The 23,279-nt window shown below is 43.5% G+C and overlaps 1 protein-coding gene across 5 annotated transcripts in view; it reads right to left on the bottom strand.

Moving 5' to 3' along the window:
- Positions 1-22,326, bottom strand: part of cacna1g (calcium channel, voltage-dependent, T type, alpha 1G subunit) — a 156,453-nt gene extending 134,127 nt beyond the window's left edge. For all 5 annotated transcript variants that reach the window (XM_068304859.1, XM_068304861.1, XM_068304860.1 and 2 more), the window contains exon 1: positions 22,234-22,326. In XM_068304859.1, coding sequence (XP_068160960.1) covers positions 22,234-22,326 — 93 coding nt within the window. The remainder of the gene's footprint in view (positions 1-22,233) is intronic.
- Between the last annotated feature and the right edge of the window lie 953 nt (positions 22,327-23,279).

Genomic DNA, 23,279 nt, shown 5'->3' with positions numbered 1-23,279 from the left:
CTTTGTGTCTTGTCTCGTTGCCAGTTCGTTGTAGTTTGTGCTCACGTTCCAGCCTTGATTCATTGCTCTCGTTCTCGTTTTTGTGATTGAACCTTGCTCGTATTTTGACCTTGCCTTTTTGCCTGCCACCCTGGATACCTCTGCCTGGATTGACTGTCTTACTTGTGTACCGAACCCTGCCTTGAATAAACCTTGTTTTGTGATTTTACCGCTCAGTGTCGTGCACTTGAGTCCTGTCTCCCTGCGCTAGGTTCATGACAGAACGAACTGTCCAGAATGGACTCAGCAGACTCTGATCCGGTTCGTAACGCCCTTCAACTGGGGGAAAAGCTGGCTCAACAGCAGGAGCAGCTTACATCCCTGTGCACCGCTCTGAGAGATCTGGCAGCTCGCCATGACTCGATGATGACTTCGTTGGGCTCACAGGTCAGTCAATTACTCAGTCACCTGCCTCGAGAGGCAACTGCTGTGGCGGAGTCTAACCCGCCACTATTCCGGGTCTAGCCTCACCGACCGGCGCTACTTCTTCCTGCCTCCAACTCTCGTCCGGAGAAATTTTCCAGGGAATCAGGTGACCTGAGACCCTTTTTAACTCAGTGCGAACTACATTTTGAACTGCAGGCTTCGGCTTTTCCCCCAGACTGAGCCAAGGTTGCATTTATCATCTCCCATTTCACAGCGCGGGCAGAGACGTGGGCCACTGCCGAGTGGAACCACAGGTCAGCAATCTGCTCTTCTCTCGCCAGTTTCACAAAAGCCTTGGAACAGGTGTTTCAACAGACCTCACTGGGCAGGGAAGCCGCCCGCTCGCTGCTCCTGCCCAATTCCAGCCTCAGGTGGAAATCATTTCAACTCTACTTCCCTTCTGGTCTCTGTGTTCATTGACCCTGGTGCCGACGCTAACTTTATGAACTCTTCCCTAGTCAGGAGATTGGGGTTGAGAAAGTTCGCTCTACAACGCCCCCTTGAGGTAAAGGCCGTACATGGCACCCCTCTTGGCAGAATAACGCATCGTACATAGTCGGTTAAACTTATTTTCCCAGACTCTCACACACAGAAATTAAGTTTTCGCGTTTTTAATTCGATGGCCCATCAGGTGATCTTAGGACACCCATGGCTCAAGGTCCACAATCCAAACTTTGATTGGGATAATGGGAAGATAACCTCCTGGGGACCGAATTGTGTGGATTCCTGTCTTCCCAAGTCTTTGTTTCTCCTCGGTCACTGATTCCTTGAACCCTGACATTGTCAACGTGCCGCCATGTTACCATGATCTCGTGGAAATTTTCAGTAAAACTAAGGCTACGTCTCTGCCACCGCACCGTCCGTATGACTGTGCTATTGACTTGTTGTCTGGTAGCACCCCACCCAGGGGTAGATTGTATTCTCTCTCTGCTCCAGAACGCAAAGCCATGGAGGATTATTTTAAGGACGCTCGCGCCGCTGGGATCATCCGTCCCTCCTAATCCCCTGCTGGAGCCGGGTTCTTCTTTGTGGAGAAAAAGGACAAGACCCTCCGACCCTGCATAGACGATCGTGGTCTCAATGACATTACGATCAAGAACAGGTACCCTCTTCCCCTCATCTCCTCAGCTTTTGAGCTGTTGGAGGGGGCCAAGATTTTTTCGAAACTCGACCTCCGCAATGCATATCATTAGGTGAGGATCAGAGAAGGGGATGAGTGGAAAACTGCTTTTAACACTCCCACAGGCCATTATGAATATCTGGTAATGCCTTTTGGTTTAACCAATACCCCGGTCGTGTTTCAGAACCTGGTCAACAATGTGCTCCGAGACATGCTAAATGTTTTTGTCTTTGTCTATTTAGATGGCATCCTGATCTTTTCCCCCGATGAAGAGACCCACACTCATCATGTCCGCTCAGTGCTTCAGTGATTGCTTCAGCATAAGCTGTTTGTGAAAGCGGAGAAATGCGAGTTTCACAAACCCTCGGTCTCATTCCTTGGGTTTGTGCTTGCTGACGGGGAGATCAGGATGGATTCCGAGAAGGTTTCTGCCGTGGCAGAGTGGTCCACCCCCTGTTCATGCAGAGGTTCAACGGTTTCTGGGTTTTGCAAACTTTTATAGAAGGTTCATACGCAATTACAGTTCTATAGCCGCACCTCTGCATGACCTGTCTTCTCCTCAAAGACCTTTTGTCTGGAGCCCAGAGTGTGAAGTCGCATTTCGGACTCTAAAGAAGAGCTTCACCTCCGCCCCTGTTCTCATCCTCCTGGACCCCAGCCAGCAGTTCGTGGTAGAGGTAGATGTTTCTGACATCGGGGTCGGAGAAATCCTCTCTCAAGTCAGTTCCAAGGACGGTAAGCTGCACCCCTGTGCATTCCTGTCAAGGAAACTCTCTCCAGCCGAGCGCAATTATGACATAGGTGACCGCAAACAGCTGGCTGTTAAGGTGGCCCTGGAGGAGTGGAGACACTGGCTGGAGGGATCCTCTCAGCTTTTCTGGTATGGACCGATCACAAGAATCTCAAATACTTAAGAACTGCTAAAAGACTGAATGCTAGACAGGCTTGGTAGGCTATTTTTTTTTTTAGTCGGTTTAATTTCACGCTCTCCTACCGACCTGGCTCTAAGAATGTAAAGCCTGATTCTCTTTTTCATATGTTTACCGATGATCTGGTTGACCCTGAACCCAAGACCATCTTACCTGAGACTTGCCTTGTCGCTTCCCTTTCCTGGGAAGTAGAAGGCAAGGTTAAGTCGGCGGCCAATGGTGTCACCGTTCCTCCTGAATGTCCTGATGGAAAGCTCTTTGTGGTTCAGGCTCTCAGGGGGGAGGTGATTCACTGGGCCCATACCGATAAGACTGTCACCTTGGTATCGGTAAGACTGTTTGTTGTACAACAACGTTTCTGGTGGCCCAAGATGACCAAGGACGTTACTGACTATGTTAACGCATGTTCCATTTGTGCCAGTAACAAGGTCTCTCACCAGAAGCCCTCCGGAGAACTCAGGCCCTTGCCCATTCCTCAACACCCGTGGTCCCACATCTCCATGGACTTTGTCACGGGGCTTCCCCCCTCGAACGGTAACACTGTGGTTCTGACGGTTGTGGATAGATTCTCTAAGATGGTTCACTTCATTGCTCTTCCCAAACTCCCCTCAGATAAAGAAACAGCTGAGGTCATGATTCGTGGTTTTCCCAAGGACATCGTCTCAGATCGCGGGCCCCAGTTCATCTCGCGATTCTGGAAGGAGTTCTGTGGTCTGCTGGGCGCCACTGTTAGCCTTTCCTCCAGGTTCCACCCACAGACCAATGGGCAGGCTGAACGCCTCAACCAGGAACTGGAGACCGGTATACGCATCACAGCGTCCCAGAACCCGGATACAATACTCTTCCATCAGCTTCCTCTGGTTTGTCTCCTTTCCATATTGTTCACGGTCATCAACCATCTCTGTTTCCCTCGGTGGACTCTGAGTCTCCGGTGCCCTCTGCATTGGCCATGGTGAGGCGCTATAGGAGAACCTGGGAGCGGGCCCGCCAGAACCTCCAACGGCAGTCCGCTATCTACAAGGCAGCCGCAGACCATAAGAGTACAACCGCCCCACACTACAGACTCGGCCAGAAGGTTTGGCTATCAACCAAGAACTTACCACTCCAGGTGGAATCCAAGAACTTCGCTCCCAGGTTCGTCGGTCCATTCCCCACCGCCAAAGTTATTAATCCGATCACAGTCCAGCTGAAGCTCCCAAGGTCAATGCGAGTCCACCCCATGTTTCATGTTAGCCACGTCAAACCTGTCAGAACCAGTCCTCTTGTCCCTCTGGCCAGACCCCCTCCGCCCGCCCGGTTCATTGATGGTGGCCCAGTGTTCACCGTTTGACGACTCTTGTCTGCTCGCCGTCGGGGCCGGGGGGTCCAGTACTTGGTCGACTGGGAGGGCTATAGGCCTGAGGAGCGCTCCTGGATCCCGTCCCGGTTCGTCATGGACCCCTCCCTCATCAGGGATTTTCATGCCGCCCACCCCGATGCTCCTGGACCTTCAGGGGCCGGCTTTGAGGGGAGGGGGGTACTGTCATGATCCTGTCTTCTTAAATGTTTATTTGTTTCCTTATGTTTCATGTCTTGTCTTCCTGTTTTATTGTGATCACTCACCCCTGTCTCTGTTCCAGGTTCCTGCTTGCCCTGCCCCCTCCCCGTCTGCGTGCACCTGATCCCTGATTGTGTTTCACACACCTGCCTCCTATCACCCCCATTAGCCCTGCATTTATTCCCCCTTTGTGTCTTGTCTCGTTGCCAGTTTGTTGTACTTTTTGCTCACGTTCCAGCCTTGATTCATTGCTCTCGTTCTTGTTTTTTTGATTGAACCTTGCTCGTATTTTGACCTTGCCTTTTTGCCTGTCGCCTTGGATACCTCTGACTGGATTGACTGTCTTACCTGTGTACCGAACCCTGCCTGGAATAAACCTTGTTTTGTGATTTTACCGCTTAGTGTCGTGCACTTGAGTCCTGTCTCCTTGCGCTACTTTCATGACACATTAGGTCAACATTTGATCATTCAGCAATCAGGCAACTTCTGAAGGCAATTGGAAAAGGGGGCTGAATACTTTTGCACACTGTACTTTTCAGCTTTTTATCAGTAACATTTTTGTTAAATTATATATATATGGGGGTTTTTTTTCTACTTCACAATTGTGTGCCACTTTGTGTTGGTCTTTCACATAAAATTCCAATGAAATATATTTAGATTTGTGGTCGTAACATGACAAAATGTGGAAAAGTTCAAGGGGGCTGAATACTTTTGCAAGCCACTATATCTACTGTATATATTGCCTCCATCATTGAAATATAAAATTCAATAAATATCTTAAGGCAGGAGAAACAGAATTTGAGTTATAAAAAAAGGGAAAATCCAGCTCATAGTGAAAAAAACAACTTCTGGAAAGAGATCAAGGCACAGGACACCCACTGAACGTCTGAGTCATCCAAACACAGAAGGGTAAAAATATATCAAACCCTGTTAGGTTAGGCTAGAGCTGTTGAGTTCTGAAGTTCGCTTTAAGTAGAATGAATAAGCTCACATGGGAATGGATGTGTGAGAGAACACACAAGATTACCCCTGCCCCACCACAGAGAGTCGAAAAAACCCAAAAGATTCTATTTAACATATGAAGCCGACAGTTGGTGTCTTTAGCAAATAGATGCCACAGGTTAACTACCCAATACTGACCGTACAAGAGTCCAGATGTTGTTCACAGCAGCCATTTAGTCTAAAGAGACATAAAAGCCTCCAAGCAGATGCAGAGTCCCCCAGAAGAAAAGGTAGAGGAAAGAACACTGTGCTCAGTGTTTGATCTAATTTTAATCCAAACTGTCTGCTGGAGCCAAATTTTCTGTGCCGGATACGATGAGAAATGATGCAGTCAGAAGAATGTTCTAAACTCCATTGTGTAAGCAATGCAGGATAAATACCAGTAACATAAGGTCACATTGGTGCAATTAATGCCATTTAAGAAAAAAATTGTTAGTTCAATTTTGGCAGCAAACGAGTCTATTTCATTTGCAGGTTACTGTCCTAATCTGGATTATAAACTATAAATACATTTGTCATAAAGACCTGAGGATATGAAGTCAACCCCAATAAGTGAAAATACAACATGTGACAAACACTCTGCTACATGAGAACACTGAGGTTTTGTGGCATATTGAACAGCTTTCTATTTATTTTACTCTGAAATGAATTAATTCCACATCACACAGCCCCATCCCCTCCCCCACTGTCTCATTGGGTCCTTCACAGCCCCACACCTCAGCACAACCCCCCCTCCCCACACCTCTCCTTATCTAAGAAGGAGAGGTGAGGAGTCTCTTCCAACGACTCAACCACAGCAAAGCTGCAGGCCCAGACTCCGTCTCTCCCTCCACCTTGAAGCATTGCGCCAACCAGCTGGCTCTGGTGTTCACTCAGATCTTCAACACCTCACTGGAGATCTGTCACGTACCAGCGTCCTTCAAGACTTCAGCCATTGTCCCAGTCCCCAAGAAGGCAAGGATCACAGGACTTAACGACTACAGACCCGTCGCTCTGACATCTGTGGTCATGAAGTCCTTTGAGTGCCTTGTCCTGACCCACCTCAAGGACATCACTGGCAACCTCCTGGACCCTCTACAGTTCGCCTACAGAGCCAACAGATCTGTAGACGATGCTGTAAACATGGCGCTACACTTTGTCCTCCAGCACCTGGACTCCCCAGGATCCTACGCCAGGATTCTGCTTGTAGACTTCAGCTCTGCTTTCAATACGATTGTCCCAGCTCTGCTCCATGACCAGCTCTCCCAGCTGAACGTGCTCAACTCCATGTGCAGGTGGATCACGGACTTCCTGACAGACAGACGGCAGTTCGTGAGGCTGGCGAAGCATGTCTCCGACACCCGGACTATCAGCACTGGATCCCCTCAAGGCTGCGTTCTTTCCCCTCTGCACTTCTCCCTGTACACTAACTGCTGCACATCTGGTCACCAGTCTGTCAAACTCCTGAAGTTTGCTGACGACACCACCCTCATCGGCCTCATCTCTGATGGGGATGAGTCGGCCTACAGAATTGAGCTGGACGGCCTGGTATTATGGTGCAGCAGGAACAACCTGGAGCTCAACGCTCTCAAAACAGTGGAGATGATAATGGACTTCAGGAAAGACCCTCCTGCCCTCCCCCCCGTCATCATCTGTGACACTCCAGTGACCCATGTGGAGTCCTTCCGCTTCCTGGGCACCACCATCACCCGGGAGCTCAAATGGGAGCAGAACATCAGCTCCCTCACCAAGAAGGCTCAGCAGAGGATGTATTTCTTGCGGAAGCTGAAGAAGTTTCACCTCCCAGTGAAGATGCTGGTCAACTTCTACACTGCCACCATTCAGTCCATTCTCACATCCTCCATGTCAGTGTGGTTAGCTGCAGCCACGGCCAGGGACAAGGCCAAGCTGCAGCGTGTCATCCGTTCTGCGGAGAAGGTGATCGGCTGCAGCCTCCCACATCTCCAGGAACTGTCTGACACAAGGACCCGCAGTCGTGCAGCCAGGATTGCCGCTGACCCCTCTCATCCCGGCCACAACCTGTTCCAGACCCTCCCCTCTGGCAAGAGGCTACGGTCCATCCGGACCAGGACATCACGCCATAAAAACAGCTTCTGCCCCACTGCAGTCAGCCTCATGAACAATGCCCCCCGCCCCCCCCAGGTAACCATCCGCCTGTCACCAGTCTGCAAAGACAGTTTACTGTTTGGACTTATTTTCTTCGCCTGTAATCACCATCCTTATACAGTATCTAAACTCACCGTGATGTGAATTGTAAGTAGTTTTTATATTCCTATTCCTATTCCTCATTCACTACTATTCTCTTCCGCCTTTCAATGCACCAACACCGCGTCAAGTTCCTCGACAGTAATTTTTACTGTACTTGGCAATAAAACCTTTTCTGATTCTGATGATCAATTTATTCTCCTTTTTTCTCCTTTATTGTGTGCTGTTCCCTGCAGCTCAAATCAGAACATTTTTTAAATATTAGTGTTGTATCAAAGTTCAATTCTGTCAACATACGATCTTTGCGACGATCACATTTAAAATAAGTTAAAAAAATTTATTTTAAAAAAATCCTTGATCTTTGTTTTTTTTTATTTTCAGGTCAAGCTGCATTTACAATCTGTGCCCTCAGAACACATTGTTGGTACTGTGTCGACTACCAGGTGAACATCAATGCCTCATGACTGATCAAATCTTGACATACACGGCCCACCTGACCTCCACTTTAGGATGTGTGTGACACATGTGTGTGTGTGACACATGTGTGTAACACAGTAAGGTGGTACCTGTGATATTCTTTTCAGCTGTAGCTTTTACAGTGTGACAAAGTTAGGGTGAAATATGTTCAATAGAATACAGTGGGGTAGATATGATTATAGTTCCTAAACTATGAGTCTATTTACGAGAGATATGTAATAAAGATGTCAGCAGACCGAGCTGCTACCCCATCATACATGATGTCCACTGTTCAGTGTTTAAGCATAGTGACTCTGTCTGAAAAGGAGGTCAATATCCTGCAATTAATAGTACTTTAATAAAACTGTGTCCAATAGAGTTATAGATTTTACTTTATTACATCCCACTTCAAAGCGGTGATGTATTGCGATTGTCAGTGTTCGTGTGTTCATCCATTCATAGGTTCCTTCGTTCATTTGTTTGTTCACCAAATATCTTCGCAACTGTTGTAAATAGAAAGATTAAACAAAAGGCACATTACTCGGGCGGCAAAGGGGATGAAAATGAGATGATGACCTTTACCTTGAGGAAAGTAGGCAAAGGTCTAATTTAAACTTTTGTACACTCAGGAACCGTATAGGATAGAAAGATGAGGGAGAAGGCCAGTGTGAGTAAGACCCTAGATCAAATCTAGTGCTTTGATCTACCTATGCACTAGCTTTGATCTATGGTCTTACACTGGACTCCTCCATATGCACTAGTCTATGCTCTAGTTTTATCATGGGTCTTTTATTAAATGACCCTGATCTATGAAAGTAGGTCAGGGTAAAATTTTGAATGCAGGGGTGTCGTGGGATGTTGCACTCTGTGACTGCCTATTTCCTAGTTTTACTATTTGGATCATTACATTCAGCTTCAAAGATCTTGAGAAAACTAGGTCAAGGTCAAATTTCAACATTTGTACACTCAGGAACTGGATAAGATAGGAAGACAAGGGAGAAGGTCAGTGTGAGTAAATCAAAGCTAGTCTTTGATCTACCTATGCACTAGCTTTGATCTATGGTCAAAGCTAGTGCATAGCTTTGACCTACCCTGAGAGGTCAAAGGTATGCACTTGTCATGTACTACTTTCAGGGTACCCTGACCTAAGTTGCGTGATGTGCAGTCCCTGACTGCCTTGGTTCTTGTTACTACTGTATTTGTTTTTGGGGTTTTTTAATCCAGGACCTGCAAATAAACCATTTTGCCACTCAGACTTCTCTACAAAGCTATAAATTAGCAGTTCCTGCAGCTGAATTAACAGATTGATGTTTATTCTAATCAATTTCCCATAAACTGCCAACAAGGTAGCAACTATTCTGCCTGGGGTCCAAACATAAAAACAAAAGAAAAATCAAAGAACTTGTTGGATAAGCCAGAAAATCAACAGCTGACACAAAGAAACACCTGCGAGCAAAAATCTGTACCGTCCTGCTGAGCCTAAGACTGGATGGATTCCTCCCCTTCTGCTCCATCCATCTATTTCTGTTCCCTTTTGTTTAATGAAGAAGACATTCCTCTGGTGTCCGCTGGGGAGTAATTACTCTTCCAGTTTGTATGAACTCAAGCCTGCATGCCTGCAGAGACCTTAATATAACAATCTCCTTTAAGGCTGAAGGGTTAAGATGCTGAGGACGTCTCAGCTGTCACACACTGCTTTAAACACATATTTCAGCACAACGATTACACAGCACATCTATGAAGTGCATGCATACTGTTCAAAATGGCAAGAAACCCTTTGGGGGCTGATGTCATTCAGCTCAACCTTCCATACTGTCCACACACGCACGTACGCACGCACGCACGCACGCACGCACGCACGCACGCACGCACGCACACACACACACACACACACACACACACACACACACACACACTAAATGCAATATAGGCACAGCTCAATTTCCCATTCATCAAAGCCAACAGGACATGCTGGCCTGAGGCCTTCCCAGTGGGACATACTGGTATAGCAGCATGTGGGAATGCAGCCTCTGTGATCTGGCTATTGATTTCCTGAAGCTTGCGTCACACATCATTGGAGCATGACACGGGCAGCCTGATTCCATAGAACATGGATTGGATTCATCTCAACATACAACAGCAGCTCCTTAGATCTCCTCAAGGTTTCACGCCGAAACAAGCTGCCTGTTTACCAAAATGAAAAAGCATCCGTGTGCACATTTCATCACCACGGATCACTGGCTACACATCCATGTGGAGACTAGAGAACCGCACACAACCACAAAACACACACAAACACACATCTGCCTCAGAGGGCATAGACACCAGTGGCCTGTGCTGAACAGTTCACTGCTCACACTAGCCCTTAATTTCTATTCTACACCATTGTCTTTCCTCCAGAGACTCAAAAAAGGACCAGCATATGTGAAATGTCTGTAATATCTCCATGGATTAATAAGGCTTTGACATTATGTGAAAACAAAACTGAAAAGTTAATTATGTTGTACATCCAGCCTAATCCTGGTTCCGTCATGCCCTGTGAAATTAGCTTTCGCTCAGTGTGACAGTTACAAGTGTGAAATTGGCCAACAAATGACAGCAGAGAACTTCTAGTGAGTCAATCCAATCTTTTTTCCTTTGAAACAGTTTATATCAGTATTAATGAGTATCAGTATTATATGCAATATTAAGAGATCTAAAATGCTCTAATCAGTGCATCATCATGAAAAAAAGCTGTATCTTTGTGTTTGCATGTTTTGCTACTGCTGCCTATTGTGTTAAAGCTGAGCTAGTTTCTCATTTCATTGCTCACAAACCATTTCTCAATGAAACAGTGTTGGCAGTGCTGCAGTGGCTTTGTCTTTTTGATTCTGTGTATGTGGCAGGTAATGTTGCCCGTGTGTCTATATTTATTCCAAACAAACCAGTTGCCGCTGCCAGAAATGGAAAAGCTGTCATTTCCGGTGCACCGAATGAATCCTGGACAGACTCAACAGACACTCATCACTAAAAACAGCAAATATAAAAGCTTCAAGCTATAAACTGTTGGGAAATGGATTACCCAATGGTGGTAACATTTACATGAAATTACATTTATCCAAAGGTTGAACAATAAAGGCCACCATCATAGGAGCATTGAAAATAAATAATAGTTTGGGTTTTTTAACGTCCTGGTAAACGTAAAATGTAATGTAACCTGGTACAGGTCACATTACATGCAACTGTTTTCTATCATGTTGAGTTAAATAGAATAAATTAAATTATTTTAATCTCACCAGATTTAATTATCACAACCTTCCACATAATTATACATCTGATTAAATTATATTATTTACGCATAATCAATCGAGCTGGGCTGATAAACAATGTATGATATATCACGCAACTGAAATTCAATCATTTCGTATAGCTGCACTGATACTAGTCAGCGATTGGATGGTTTGTTAAGTGTATTACATATGTACCAGACAAACAAGAGCATCATAAAGAGTTTTGACATGATGAATGAGTTGAAGACACAGTCTCCTTTAAACTCAGCTTTGGTCATTGCCGATTTCAAGATATACCAAACGTCTGTCTTGGATAATTTTTGGCACTAGCATACTGCACATTATGTGACTGTATAGTTTATATTGGAGGCAAAGTTTATGTAAAGCACAAATTAATGTGAGATAACCGTCACCACTTCCATCAAGTATAGCATGGGAGGAATGAGTAATTTTGGATGCTCGATAACTTTTGTAAGATTAATTGTTCCTCTGTCAAACACCTTGGTATGATCGACTCCTGATATGATTGTTCACTACTTCTGCCTTTGATTACTTTATCCTACTGTGATGAGTGAATATGGTGGCTCTAGCCATCAACACATTCTCCAAACACAGCTTTAACAGTCAGACACCAGCGTCCTAACATTTTGAATTCAGAGGCTTACATTTTTTGTAAACGTTTGATTTTTTTTTGTCTTTCACTGTCATCATCCGCTCTCCTCCCACGCTCTTCATTCAGCAGCAATAGGTGACCATTAGTCCTACTGTATGTGAGCTACTGAGATTCCTGTTCCTCATGTCTGCTGCCGACTCGCGTCTCTTATCTTTATCTGCCTCTTATCTTGTTTCTCCTGTTATCTCCCCCTCTTTCCCTGGGAAGATGAGTGGCTTCCTAGTTACTGCGATCATGTCCCCCACACAGTATCTCACTGTGAGGCTGAAACACAAGAAAAAGTGAGGAAAATGGCTCCTTTGAATGTACGAATACCGGATTTTATATGTCATGCCCTTAGATTACAGTTTACTCATGTGATTACGTGCTTCTGTTTGATATATATCATGCATAAATACATATGGTGAGACATAAAACATTCAGACAGCTTTTCTCCCTCTCTCCCCATGTGTGCTTAATCCTGCACCATAATAACATACATTTAGCATCCAGTGTGTGTGTGTGTGTTTTTGTGCGTGTGTGTCTGTCTATATATATATATATATATATATATATATATATATATATATATATATATATATATATATATATATATATGTGTGTGATTGCGTGTATGTGTGGGGTGGGGGTGCATGTTTTTTCTCACACTTCCTGAGAACGAGTGTAAACATGTGTCCAACAGGCGCACGCTCCTGTATTGCTTGTTATCAATGCGTCAAGTGAGTGCCAGCATTACAGGGCCTCTCATCACCTCCTGAATGGAACCTTAATGTTCTAAGTGCACTTAATTGCTGACGCTGAGTGCTCTCAGTATGGTCCCTAATGACTACAAATCCACTGGTGTCAAAGCAGTTACAATATGGCACCCAAGTGTGAAGTGGTGTACAATCAAGGTCTTCATACAGACTCCTTTGTGGACATGATGCAGATACTATCAAGCGTGTCTCCTGATTGGCACAGACAGCCATGGTTAAATAATGTAATAATATCTACCTTCTAGCAAAACCCCGAACCCCCGCCTCCTCTTCGGAGTCTGTGCTGCTGACCTCTTATACGATGGTGGTGATGTTGTGTTATGATAGGATAATTTCAGCAAGGAATTTAAATGGTAACTTTTTAAAGTTTATTCATTCATTCATTCATTATTATTTGGGTGCTCTGCTTTTGGGGGTCAAAGGGCTAACTGGAGGTTGCTGGAGTCTATCCCAGCAGACTGTGGACGGGAGGTAGGGGAACACTCCGGGCACATCTTTTTTCAGTTAATAAGTTAAAGGGACAGTAAAGTCAAAATGAATCCGGTGTGTATTTGAAGCATATAATTAAAGAAAAGTTTTGGTGGCATTTTAATTTTTTTATGATCAATGGGGACTTGGAAAAATAATTTATCGTAAGTAACAGAGTGCGCCATGACCGCTGAAGTGATGCAATAGTTGACATCACGGTGAATCCGTATCGACACCGTTATATAAATATACAACGTAACAAGCCAATATTATCACATTTACTTATGAGAAAATCATCTCAAATCATGTTGTGCTGACCCTCTAAGAGTTTCAGTGGATTGTTTGAGCTGTTGCACTGTTTGTCGCTGCAGCCTTCTGTAGTTCAGCATGCTGGGCTTGAGCTAGCCATTCGCCACTTCGCCATAGGCGAAGTAAATACCAGATAGGCTACAAGGTTTTTAGACTGTGTAGCCAGAGTGGCGTTCTTATTTTTACGGAAAAAAGGCTAAAACTTACAACTTTTTCGCTTGCTAGCGACGCCCGCTAGCGGCGCTCGCTATTTCCACTAGCGCGCGGCGCTCGCGCCGCTACTTCCGCAAGCGAGCGCCGCTACTTCCGCTAGTGAGCGGCGCTATTTCCTTTAGCGAGCGGCACTAGCGCCGCTACTTCCGCTAGCGAACGGCGCTAGCACTGCTATTTCTGCATGCCGACGTAATTTAGCCGAGGCATTCCGACGGAAATAGCCAAAGTGACCCGAACGCTCCCGATCATTAAATATGCGCTCGGGTCATGACCTCCTTTCGTCCAATGAAAAAAAAAAAAAAAAGTGGAATTAATCACACAGTCCAACATTAATATATTAATATGTATTGTATTTACAAAAGTATAAGTTTCAGGGCCTGACATGCTGCTTCTGTATGTTTTATTTCAATTTCACAGATCTTCTCAGTAAAATTTATTTACTTTTTTATTTATTTTATTTATTTAATTTATGCAATACCTCCAGTAGCTCCAGACATGAATTGATCATCCACTAAACCTTGGGAATTCTGAATAAATAGTATGGGTTTTCTCTTTAATTCACTAATACATTTTAATACATTGGTAACACTGAATCATTGTTTGTTATTTAACCATATTTCATATAATTATGTGTACCTCCAGCCTGGATGTTTATTTTTATCTGTGTCAATTTGTTTGTGTATTGTCGGTTTACAAACAACTGTGAGGTAAGAAAATCTTGGGTCACAATTGGTGGATAAAGAAAACATTTTTTTTCAACTTTCCCTTACTTTTTCTATATTATTTAATTTATCTCAGAATAATACTTATATGTAACTTGATGAAAGTAGTCATGCTTGTGTAGGGCGTTTGGATTTGTGACTGTGGCTCCAAATTAATCAGAGACTGCAACTTCCCTCAACTTACCCTGACCTACTTTCAGGGTAGGTCAGGGTACCCTGAAAGCAGTACCTGACTGGTGCACGGACTAGTCAATAGTAGCGGTTCCCAAACTAGTACATATGGAGAAGGCAAGTGTGAGTAAGACCACAGATCAAAGCTAGTGCATAGGTACATCAAAGCACTAGCTGTAGATCATAGCACTAGCTTTGTGTACCTCCAGCCTGGACGTACACAAAGCACTAGCTTTGATCTATGGTCTTACTCACACTGGCCTTCTCCCTTCTATCTTAACTGGTTCCTGAGTGTAAAAAGTTGAAATTTGACCCTGACCTACTTTTCTCAAGGTCATCATCTCATTTTCATCCCCTTTGCCACCTGAGTAATGTGCTTTTTGTTTCATCATTCTATCTGCAACGGTTGCGACGATATTTGGTGGCCATACTAACAGACGGACGGATGAACAGACAAACACACAAACACTGATAATTTACATTACCACTTTAAAGCGGGATGTAACATACATTTATAGCAGTAGTTTGGTAAATTATGGTCACATGCCTATGAACTGGATTACTTTGAAGGGGCCCACTGATGGTAATGTCCCACTTCCTGAGGGCCCGTTTTCCTTTTGTTTTACTCTATTCTTAAGAAAATAGAAATATTCATGTTTAAATCAGTTATTTAGTTCTGAAGTCAGCCTCTATAAAGAGTTTAAAGAGTAAAATCATTCAAAAGTGCTTCATAGATCAGCCAAAAAGGCAGACGTACATGCTGCTAATGCTAATTCATGAGTACTTAAAATGTTGTTAATACATGGATATTGACAGATTCTCATTGGCCTTCATCAGAGGACACACAATGTATCTGTTCAGTAGATTTAATTGACCTATAGCTTATGTGTAAACCATATCATTACATAATTGACTTATTAGCAATGCATAAAGCCGTTAATCACCATTTTCTTTGGAGGCCTGCGCAAATCTCAATCAATCAAATCAGCGTTTGTATGTCTTTTGTTTTTATTTTGACTGAAGATTTGCTTTCATTCCTAAAGTTCACACTTGTCAGACGTTTCAATGCAGATTTTTCTGCAGCAGAAGGGAGACTACTACTCCTGAAGCCCATTAAAATCAGCCTCACCTGAATGACTGCTGTGTTTTTCCTTCTATTTATTTAAGGTCATCTCGGTAGTTGTGTGTATGTAGAAATATGTGTCATTTTTCTCTGAACCAAACAAGTGCCATCAATTCCACGGGCACATTTTCCCGTTAACCTCCCACAAAAAAAAGAAATCTCAGCTACTATGTATGCAAATACTTCCTGTCACCAGACTGGATGCTATTATAATGGAGGTCAGATGCTTTCATCACATGAACAGACTCACAAACACACACACACACACACACACACACACACACAGACAGACAGCGCTGCGTCCTGGTGAAGCTGCAGCGTGGCGAGAACACGAGGGCAGGCTGACGGAAATCTGCCTTTCAGGGAAGATCAACTCCCCCCAGGTGGAAGGAGATAATATTGTGGGGAAGACTCTTCAGTGTCTCGTGAACACAGACACCAAATCTGGCATTTTTTTCATCCTGCCATGCCAAGATGAAATGGGGGCTGTCCGCTGTGTGTGTGCGGTGTGTTATTCACGCAGCAACAGTACAGACTCCACACAAACGGCAAGGGGTTCTTTTCATTGAGGAATTTAAATATTTGGCTCCCTCCGACAACTCCTCTTGCTCCCTCTGTGTCTTCTTCTCTGTGAATACTTTATCCCTCCCATTGTCAGTCAGTCCGTCATCTTCAGATTACCACCGCTATATCTGTCGCAGCGGGTCATAGGTAGCCGGAGCCTATCTCGACAGCATAGGACGTGAAGCGGGGGACACTCCGGGCATGACGCCAGTGAACCGCGGAGCCACACACAAAGACATACAACCATGCACACATACACTCATTCCTACGGGCAATTTGGAACGGCCAATCAACCTGAAGTGTATGATTTTGGAGGTGGGAGGAAGCCGGAGAACCCGTAGAGAACCCACGCAGACACGGGAAGAGCATGCGAACTCCGAACAGAGCGGGACTTGAACCCAGGTCCGCTGTGTTGTGAGGCGGCAGCGCTAACCACTGCGCCACCGTGCCGCCCCCTCCCAATGTATCGGCAATAAATCTGTTTTCTGTACACATTATTACATCCCGCAAAGTGGTGATATAATGTTTGTTTGTTTGTTCGTTCGTTCATCCGTCCGTTAGTATGTCCACCAAATATCTTTGCAACCGCTGCAGATAGAAAGATGAAAATGAGATGATGTTCTTGACCTTGAGAAAACTAGGTCAATTTTCAATGTCAAATTTCAACTTCCGTACACTCAGGAACTGATTAAGATAGAAAGACAAGGGAGAGGGCCAGTGTGAGTAAGACCATAGATCAAAGCTAGTGCTTTGACAAATGACAGTAGGTCAGAACACTCGCTTTGATCTTTGACCTATGCAAGTAAGTCAGGGTAAAATTTTGAATTCAGGGGAAAGCAGACTTCAGGATTGTGTTTGCCATGTCGCGGGATGTTGTAGTCTGTGACTGCCTTGGATCTTGTTTTGCATTGTAGCTGTGGGGGGACGATGAAAGGTGGAGGGTGACTTTGGTGGGGTGCTCAATTGAAATATTTCCTTAAGGGAGAAAGGAGACAATGTTTAAAGAAAAGGCTGCTTCATTATAACCTAAGATTTTTATTTCCCCGAAATAGCTCTCTTTTCTACCAGACAGCAATGAGCAAGTAAATCCAAAAAATATCTAACTTAGTCCACATTTGGATCGCAATTGTCCAACAACATTGTTGTTTCGATTCATTACCTCTCAAATATTGAGATTGACATCTCTTACCAAGGTCGCTAATACTTCCAGGAGGCTTCTGTAGGGTTTGTATACAAGCTAACACGTTCACAATGAGAATAATAACATGCAGCGTGTAAAATGTTTATAATAAACCAGGTCACCATTTAGTCGTGGAGAGCATCAGGCAAATCCATAAATAATCCTCTATAATGGGTGACGGAGGATTCACGGACTGTCACAACAGACACTGCGATGAGACAGTTGAAGGAAACCCTTGACAGGTCAATATTTCTACACATGGATGATGGGAAATGAACCATTCAAGCTCATTGTCATGGAACATTTACGGATGGGTTATTTGCACTTCAGGAAGGAAGCCAAGAAAAGACGCTCGCTGAGGTTGATGGAGAATTTTCAATTCTGACCTGATCATGACACCATTTTAGATATTAGCTATCAAATATATATAGGTGTTGAGAGAATAATTTCAAACTCACTAAGAGAAAATGTTCACAGATCATGAACAACTTTGGAATAAGAATAGAATTAATGTGGACAAGATTTCTTACAAACACAGTTGACTGTTAACAGTGTGGATCAAAGGCACACACTACTCTGGGGTCACAATGTTGGCAAAAAAACAAAAACAAAACAAGAACCAGCACAGTCAGAGACTGTAATATCCCACGACACCCCTGAATTAAAAGTTTTACCCTGACCTATTACCATAGTTCAAAGATCAAAACTAGTGTTCTGACCTACTTTCATGGATCAAAGCACTAGCTTTGATCTACTGTGTTACTGACACTGGCCTTCTCACTCGTCTTTCTATCTTTTCCAGTTCCTGAGTGTACAAAAGTTAAAATTTGACCTTGACCTACTTTTCTCAAGGTCATCATCTCATTTTTATCCCCTTTGCTGCCTGAGTAATGTGCTTTTTGTTGCATCTTTCTATCTGCAACGGTTGCCAATATATTTGGTGGACTAACCGGTGGACGGACTGACGAACGGACTAAAGGACAAACACACAAAAGCTGACAATTGCACTACATCTCCACTTTGAAGCGGAATGTAAAAACATATTCAGTGTGATAATTAAATTGAAATGATTGTATGAAGACTTTGGCTATTATCCCACTATGCTCTAACTATTCCCTAAAAGGACTACAGCATCATTTAACCAGATCTAAATAATTACTCAGGGAACTATTTCACTAAAGACGGCCAGCGGAGGATTTGGTTCCTCTGCAGCGAGACCCTGGCCTGTGACCATTACAGCAGCCACTAGCTGTGTCAGATGAGAGCTCTTTAAGCCTTTAAGCTAAGCCCCCTCATTAGCACTGATGTTAACACGTCTATGTTCTGATCTGAGAGTTCAGGCTCGCAAAGACATGTAACTGCGGGAATGCTCTGAGTGTGTTTTTTTTTTTTTTTTTATGATGTAACCCTTCCTGGGAATGTTCTGAGCATTTTTTTTGTTTGTTTGTTTTTTTTTGTTTTTATGATGTAACCCTTCCTGCCTTGGACACTTGAGGTTGTGACGGGGTTGGAAATGTGACTGTAGTGCTTTATAGAGTGGTGAGATATTTTTTGGATATGGATTTTTTATTTATTTTGTATTGCAGTCATTGATCATTTTATGAACTCAGATGTGATTACTTTATGAACTCTGATCAGAAATCATTTCAGAGAAGTTGCTGGTCATTTTTATTTTAGTGTACCTGGCAGGGCATCAGCCATTCCTGCACTCCCCTTCACTACATTAGTAAAGGAATACCTGGCAGATCATGTGGTTTATCTGTTTACTCTGTTATTCCAAATACTACTAATTAATTTATAAGTGTTCAATTAATTCAGAGAATATGAACAAATTGATTGATACAAATGAATATCATGATATCAAGACAAACATGTCAAGGGGCGCATTAGGTTTGCATGATTTGCCAGTGTCAAGGTAACCATAAATCAAAATCAAGAGTTCCGTATCTGCTCTGTGGCTCGACTCCTTAAAAATAAAACCTTAAAAAAACAGCACAGATATCCACCAGCTCACAGATGACCAGAGGAAGTAGTTCTTATTATTACAGTAAAATAATGTGTTGTAGAATAAATTACGGTAATGACCCAGGAACAAAATGGAAAAAGTCACAACTAAAGAATGGCTTAGGTAACATCAAGATAAGCAATGTGACTGTGTGTAAATAGTGTGGAAGCTGAGGTCAGTGTGACCCAGAAAGTGTGTGACGAATCAAAAACAGTCATGAATGTCAGTGTGTAGATGACCTGCACACTCACGTTCATCATCACTACATACAGATGGAGGGACTGAGACGTATGTGGAAAGGTGTTTAAAACACAGAAAGGTGTTTAATCTCTAGGCTGCATATTCAGCTCCACAGAGGAGATGCAATGAATGAAATTGCGTCCTCTATTCCAGATTGCAGCAGTGGAGTTGATGGACTGACATGAAAACGGCAGCCAAGAAATTTACACTCCTCTTCATAGTTCTTTATTTTTAATCCTTCCTTTCATTCATTCTTCCCTTCACAGCCTCTGCATCCTAATTTCCTCTATTTTCATTACATTGTTCTGTCTCTGTTCCCTCTATTCATCTCCTCATCTCCAAACTTTATCCTCCTGTCATGTCATCCTTTTCTTCTCTCCACTTTTCTAATCACTTTCCTTTCCACCTAAGATTTAGATTTCGCAGAAGAAATAGTAGAGTAACACTCAGACTCAGTTGAGTCTACATGTGTGCAGTATGTTAGCTGGAACCAGCTTTTTGCAGAGATTGGTGGAAATTATTTTTAGTGTAATTCAGGAAAATGGTGAAAATGATTCATCTTGCAATTTAAAAGAAGCAGAAATAAATTTGGCCATTTTTGACACCCCACTTTAATGTTTTCTTTCCTGGCCCATGTCCCATCCTTTCAGTTTCATGGAAATGGTCCAACAAACAAGCTAACTAACAAAAAATGGCTGCTAAAAGCACAATTTTCATGCATTTATTTGTGCTAAAATGCATCACTTCATTTAATGTCTCACCCAATAGATTCATTTAAATATCAGAAGATATAAACTCCAGCAGGGTTCAATCTTTTCAACCATTTTGGACTGACTGTTCACCATTTCACTCAGGCAGTGGATGAGAAAACAAGAGGACCAAGTTTTTATTCAGTCTATTTGGAACCACTTAGTGAGCATATTAGCCCATCAACTGCATGAGCACTGCGCCAGATAATACAGATCTATTGGGCTGTAGCGTAGTCCAAGAGATTCCCTCATCCAGAAGAGAAAAATATATTTTTCCATCCGCTGCTTTTACGTTCTGATCAACAATACTCCTCCATTAACATTTGTTGCCACGTTTGAGGAGGTCACTGAGCCAACAGAATCGCCTACGCACGAAGTTGCTGTTTGTCCAACTTTTTAGAATTGGAGGAGATGCAAGGGCCAGAAACGTTGAAAACTATTCTTTGAGATTTTTCCTTCTTATCTAAACCTGGTTTTGAAAATTGCAGCCATAACTGGCAATGATTGCTTCCTCCTCCTCCTCCTCTTCCTCCTCGATGGCATTTGTTCTGCTGTGTTTGAGTCACACTTGTAACGTCACATAATCTGCCATACAAAATGTGGCCGCGTTTTAATGTCACATGTTTTCCAGCCATCTCTCTGCAGTGGTTGACCTCATCACCTAGTCTCACATCTTTGTGTATGTCTGTTGTTCTTTTGATTTGTTTGAATTCTTGCACATTCCACTGGACGGTTCCCACAGGATTGTTCTGGTTTGATTAAATAAAGATCAGGCATAATAAATGATTACTGGAGATAAATGCACCTTATTGTTACATCGTGGGACAACATGGATTCAATCAATCAATCAATCAATCCAGTGAAATCATGACATCATAGAACAAATTAAAAACTACAACATTTATATTTTATCCAGCTAAAATAAATACTCATACTAATAATTGACAAGCGTTTTAAATAGTAAAGACCATTTATCGTCCATAAGGAGAAATAGTCATCACTGCACTATACTGTATAATACAAATTAATGCTGAGGAAGGCTGGAAGGATCTCACAATATGTCATAATTGAGCTTTACATTTGGGGGGAAAAGACTTTCAGTATTTTCTTAGCTTGACCAGAGAAGAAGAGTCAAACGACAGGGTGGGTTATGTTTGAGAAATAGTCCTTCTGACACGCTGTCTGAGCTGATCAGAAATCAAAGTGTTGATAGCTGTTTGGAATGGACACGTTTAAAAGTGGAGGGGTTTCCCATATTTTTTTTTAAACTTAGATACTCTTTGGTAGTGCCTGACAATGAGGGCAGGAGGGCTATGAGCCGTGTATGTCACATCTACTGTATGTCAATTTTATCTTTGTTGACTGACAACTGAAGATATAGTGCAGGGAAACAGAGGGAGAGAGAGGGAGAGAGAGAGAGAGAGAGAGAGAGAGAGAGAGAGAGAGAGAGAGAGAGAGAGAGAGAGAGAGAGAGAGAGAGAGAGAGAGAGAGAGAGAGAGAGAGAGAGAGCGAGAGAGAGAGAGAGAGAGAGAGAGAGAGAGAGAGAGAGAGAGAGAGAGAGAGAGAGAGAGAGGAGGACGTTCATCTACATTAAATCCCACCTGAACATCGATTGCGGTGTGACCTCTCCACTCTAATGCAGACCTTGTGGTTTTATCGTGCGCCCGCTTCTTGCCGTGTCCTTATTTATAAGAAGCAGAACGAGTCGGTTAATGGAGACCAGAGGTGTTGGCGTGTCAGGGAGAAAAGGAAACTCAGTATTCTTCAAAAAATGGGATGAATCTTTTCAGACAGTCTCTCCTGGAAGACATTCACCCAGCTGCGCTCCCTTCTTCACACAAAAAGTGTCAGACCGTTATAACATTAAAGCGCTAGAGGGAGATGGAGCGAGGTGGGCACCGATGCTCAGTTGTCAGTTTCAGGAAGTCACAGAGACGTTTTCACCGAAGTCTCTGATCCAATATTAGAAAGGAGTTTTGACCATAAAACAGCTTCATTGGCAGCTTTAAAGTAAGTGGCTTTGACTTAAAACAGGAAATGTCATTATCAACAGTACGTCAAGCTTATAGAAACTTACCTGCAGGATTTTGCACCTCTCCGAGTCGCAGTCGATGTCCTCGCAGGGATGAAACATGCCCAGTGTGACGCAGTTCAGCAGGATCACCAGCATGGATGCTCTTTCGAACCATGTGGAGAGCATTAGTTAAGGAATATGACAAAAAGGAAACAACAAGCATCAAAGGCTATAGCAGCAGCAAACATTTCTCCTGGCTCCTCTCACAAAGTGACACACTTTTATCATTTGAGCTTCATTTGCGATCAAAAGAAGCTTCTGAAAGGAAAGAAATGATGTGGGGAGAGGGAACACACACCTGTCTGTGTTGTGAGCAGTTGTCATTGTTCTTATGCCACCCTGTAGACCACAGATGTGTTCATTAGGTGTGCTGGAAAATGAAACACTGATCGGGCCTTTTAAAGAGATCAGATGAGAACAGAGGGAGACGCTGGGAAAGGATGGAACATCATGCTTTAGACAAAATGAATGTGATGATATTGAAATGAATCAAGGATGAATTTTATCGACCGTGATTCCAAAGTGTGAATTCCTAATGTGGCTGGGTTGAGCTACAGCGACACGGATCAATGACGAAACACATGTTCGCCTGATATGTCTACAATTAACCCATACAACGCAACAGACACACAGACACAAAAATTATAGATCGCTGATGCATCCTCAGTCAGACCGCTGCATCCAGCCTGGTTCACCATGCTAACTGTGACAGCTAACGAGAAAATGGGCGCATCATCTCTTCATTCGTTCAGGTGTAAAAGTGTGCTGCGAGGGCTGCGAGGACAAACAACCTGTCTGTCCTTAACTGCGTCAACCGTCCCTCGCTCATTCATCCCGCTGACCCATAATGCAGTTGGGTCAGCGTTGACCCACAGTTAGAGCACATGCAAAAGTGAGCGAAGTGTGAACAGCAACAGTGAAATATGGGGTTTCTACCTGTGAAAAATGCCACTGGAGGCTGCAGGCCAATCTGATACCAGTGTGGAAGCAACAGAGACAGAATCTCAAACATCTCAGTTCCATATTTGTACAACAGTCTACAGTTACTG

This window comes from Antennarius striatus, chromosome 21 (assembly GCF_040054535.1).
Source record: "Antennarius striatus isolate MH-2024 chromosome 21, ASM4005453v1, whole genome shotgun sequence".
Lineage (NCBI taxonomy): Eukaryota > Metazoa > Chordata > Actinopteri > Lophiiformes > Antennariidae > Antennarius > Antennarius striatus.
The sequence above is the reverse complement of the archived record's forward strand: the minus strand, read 5'-3'. Positions and strand labels throughout refer to the sequence as shown.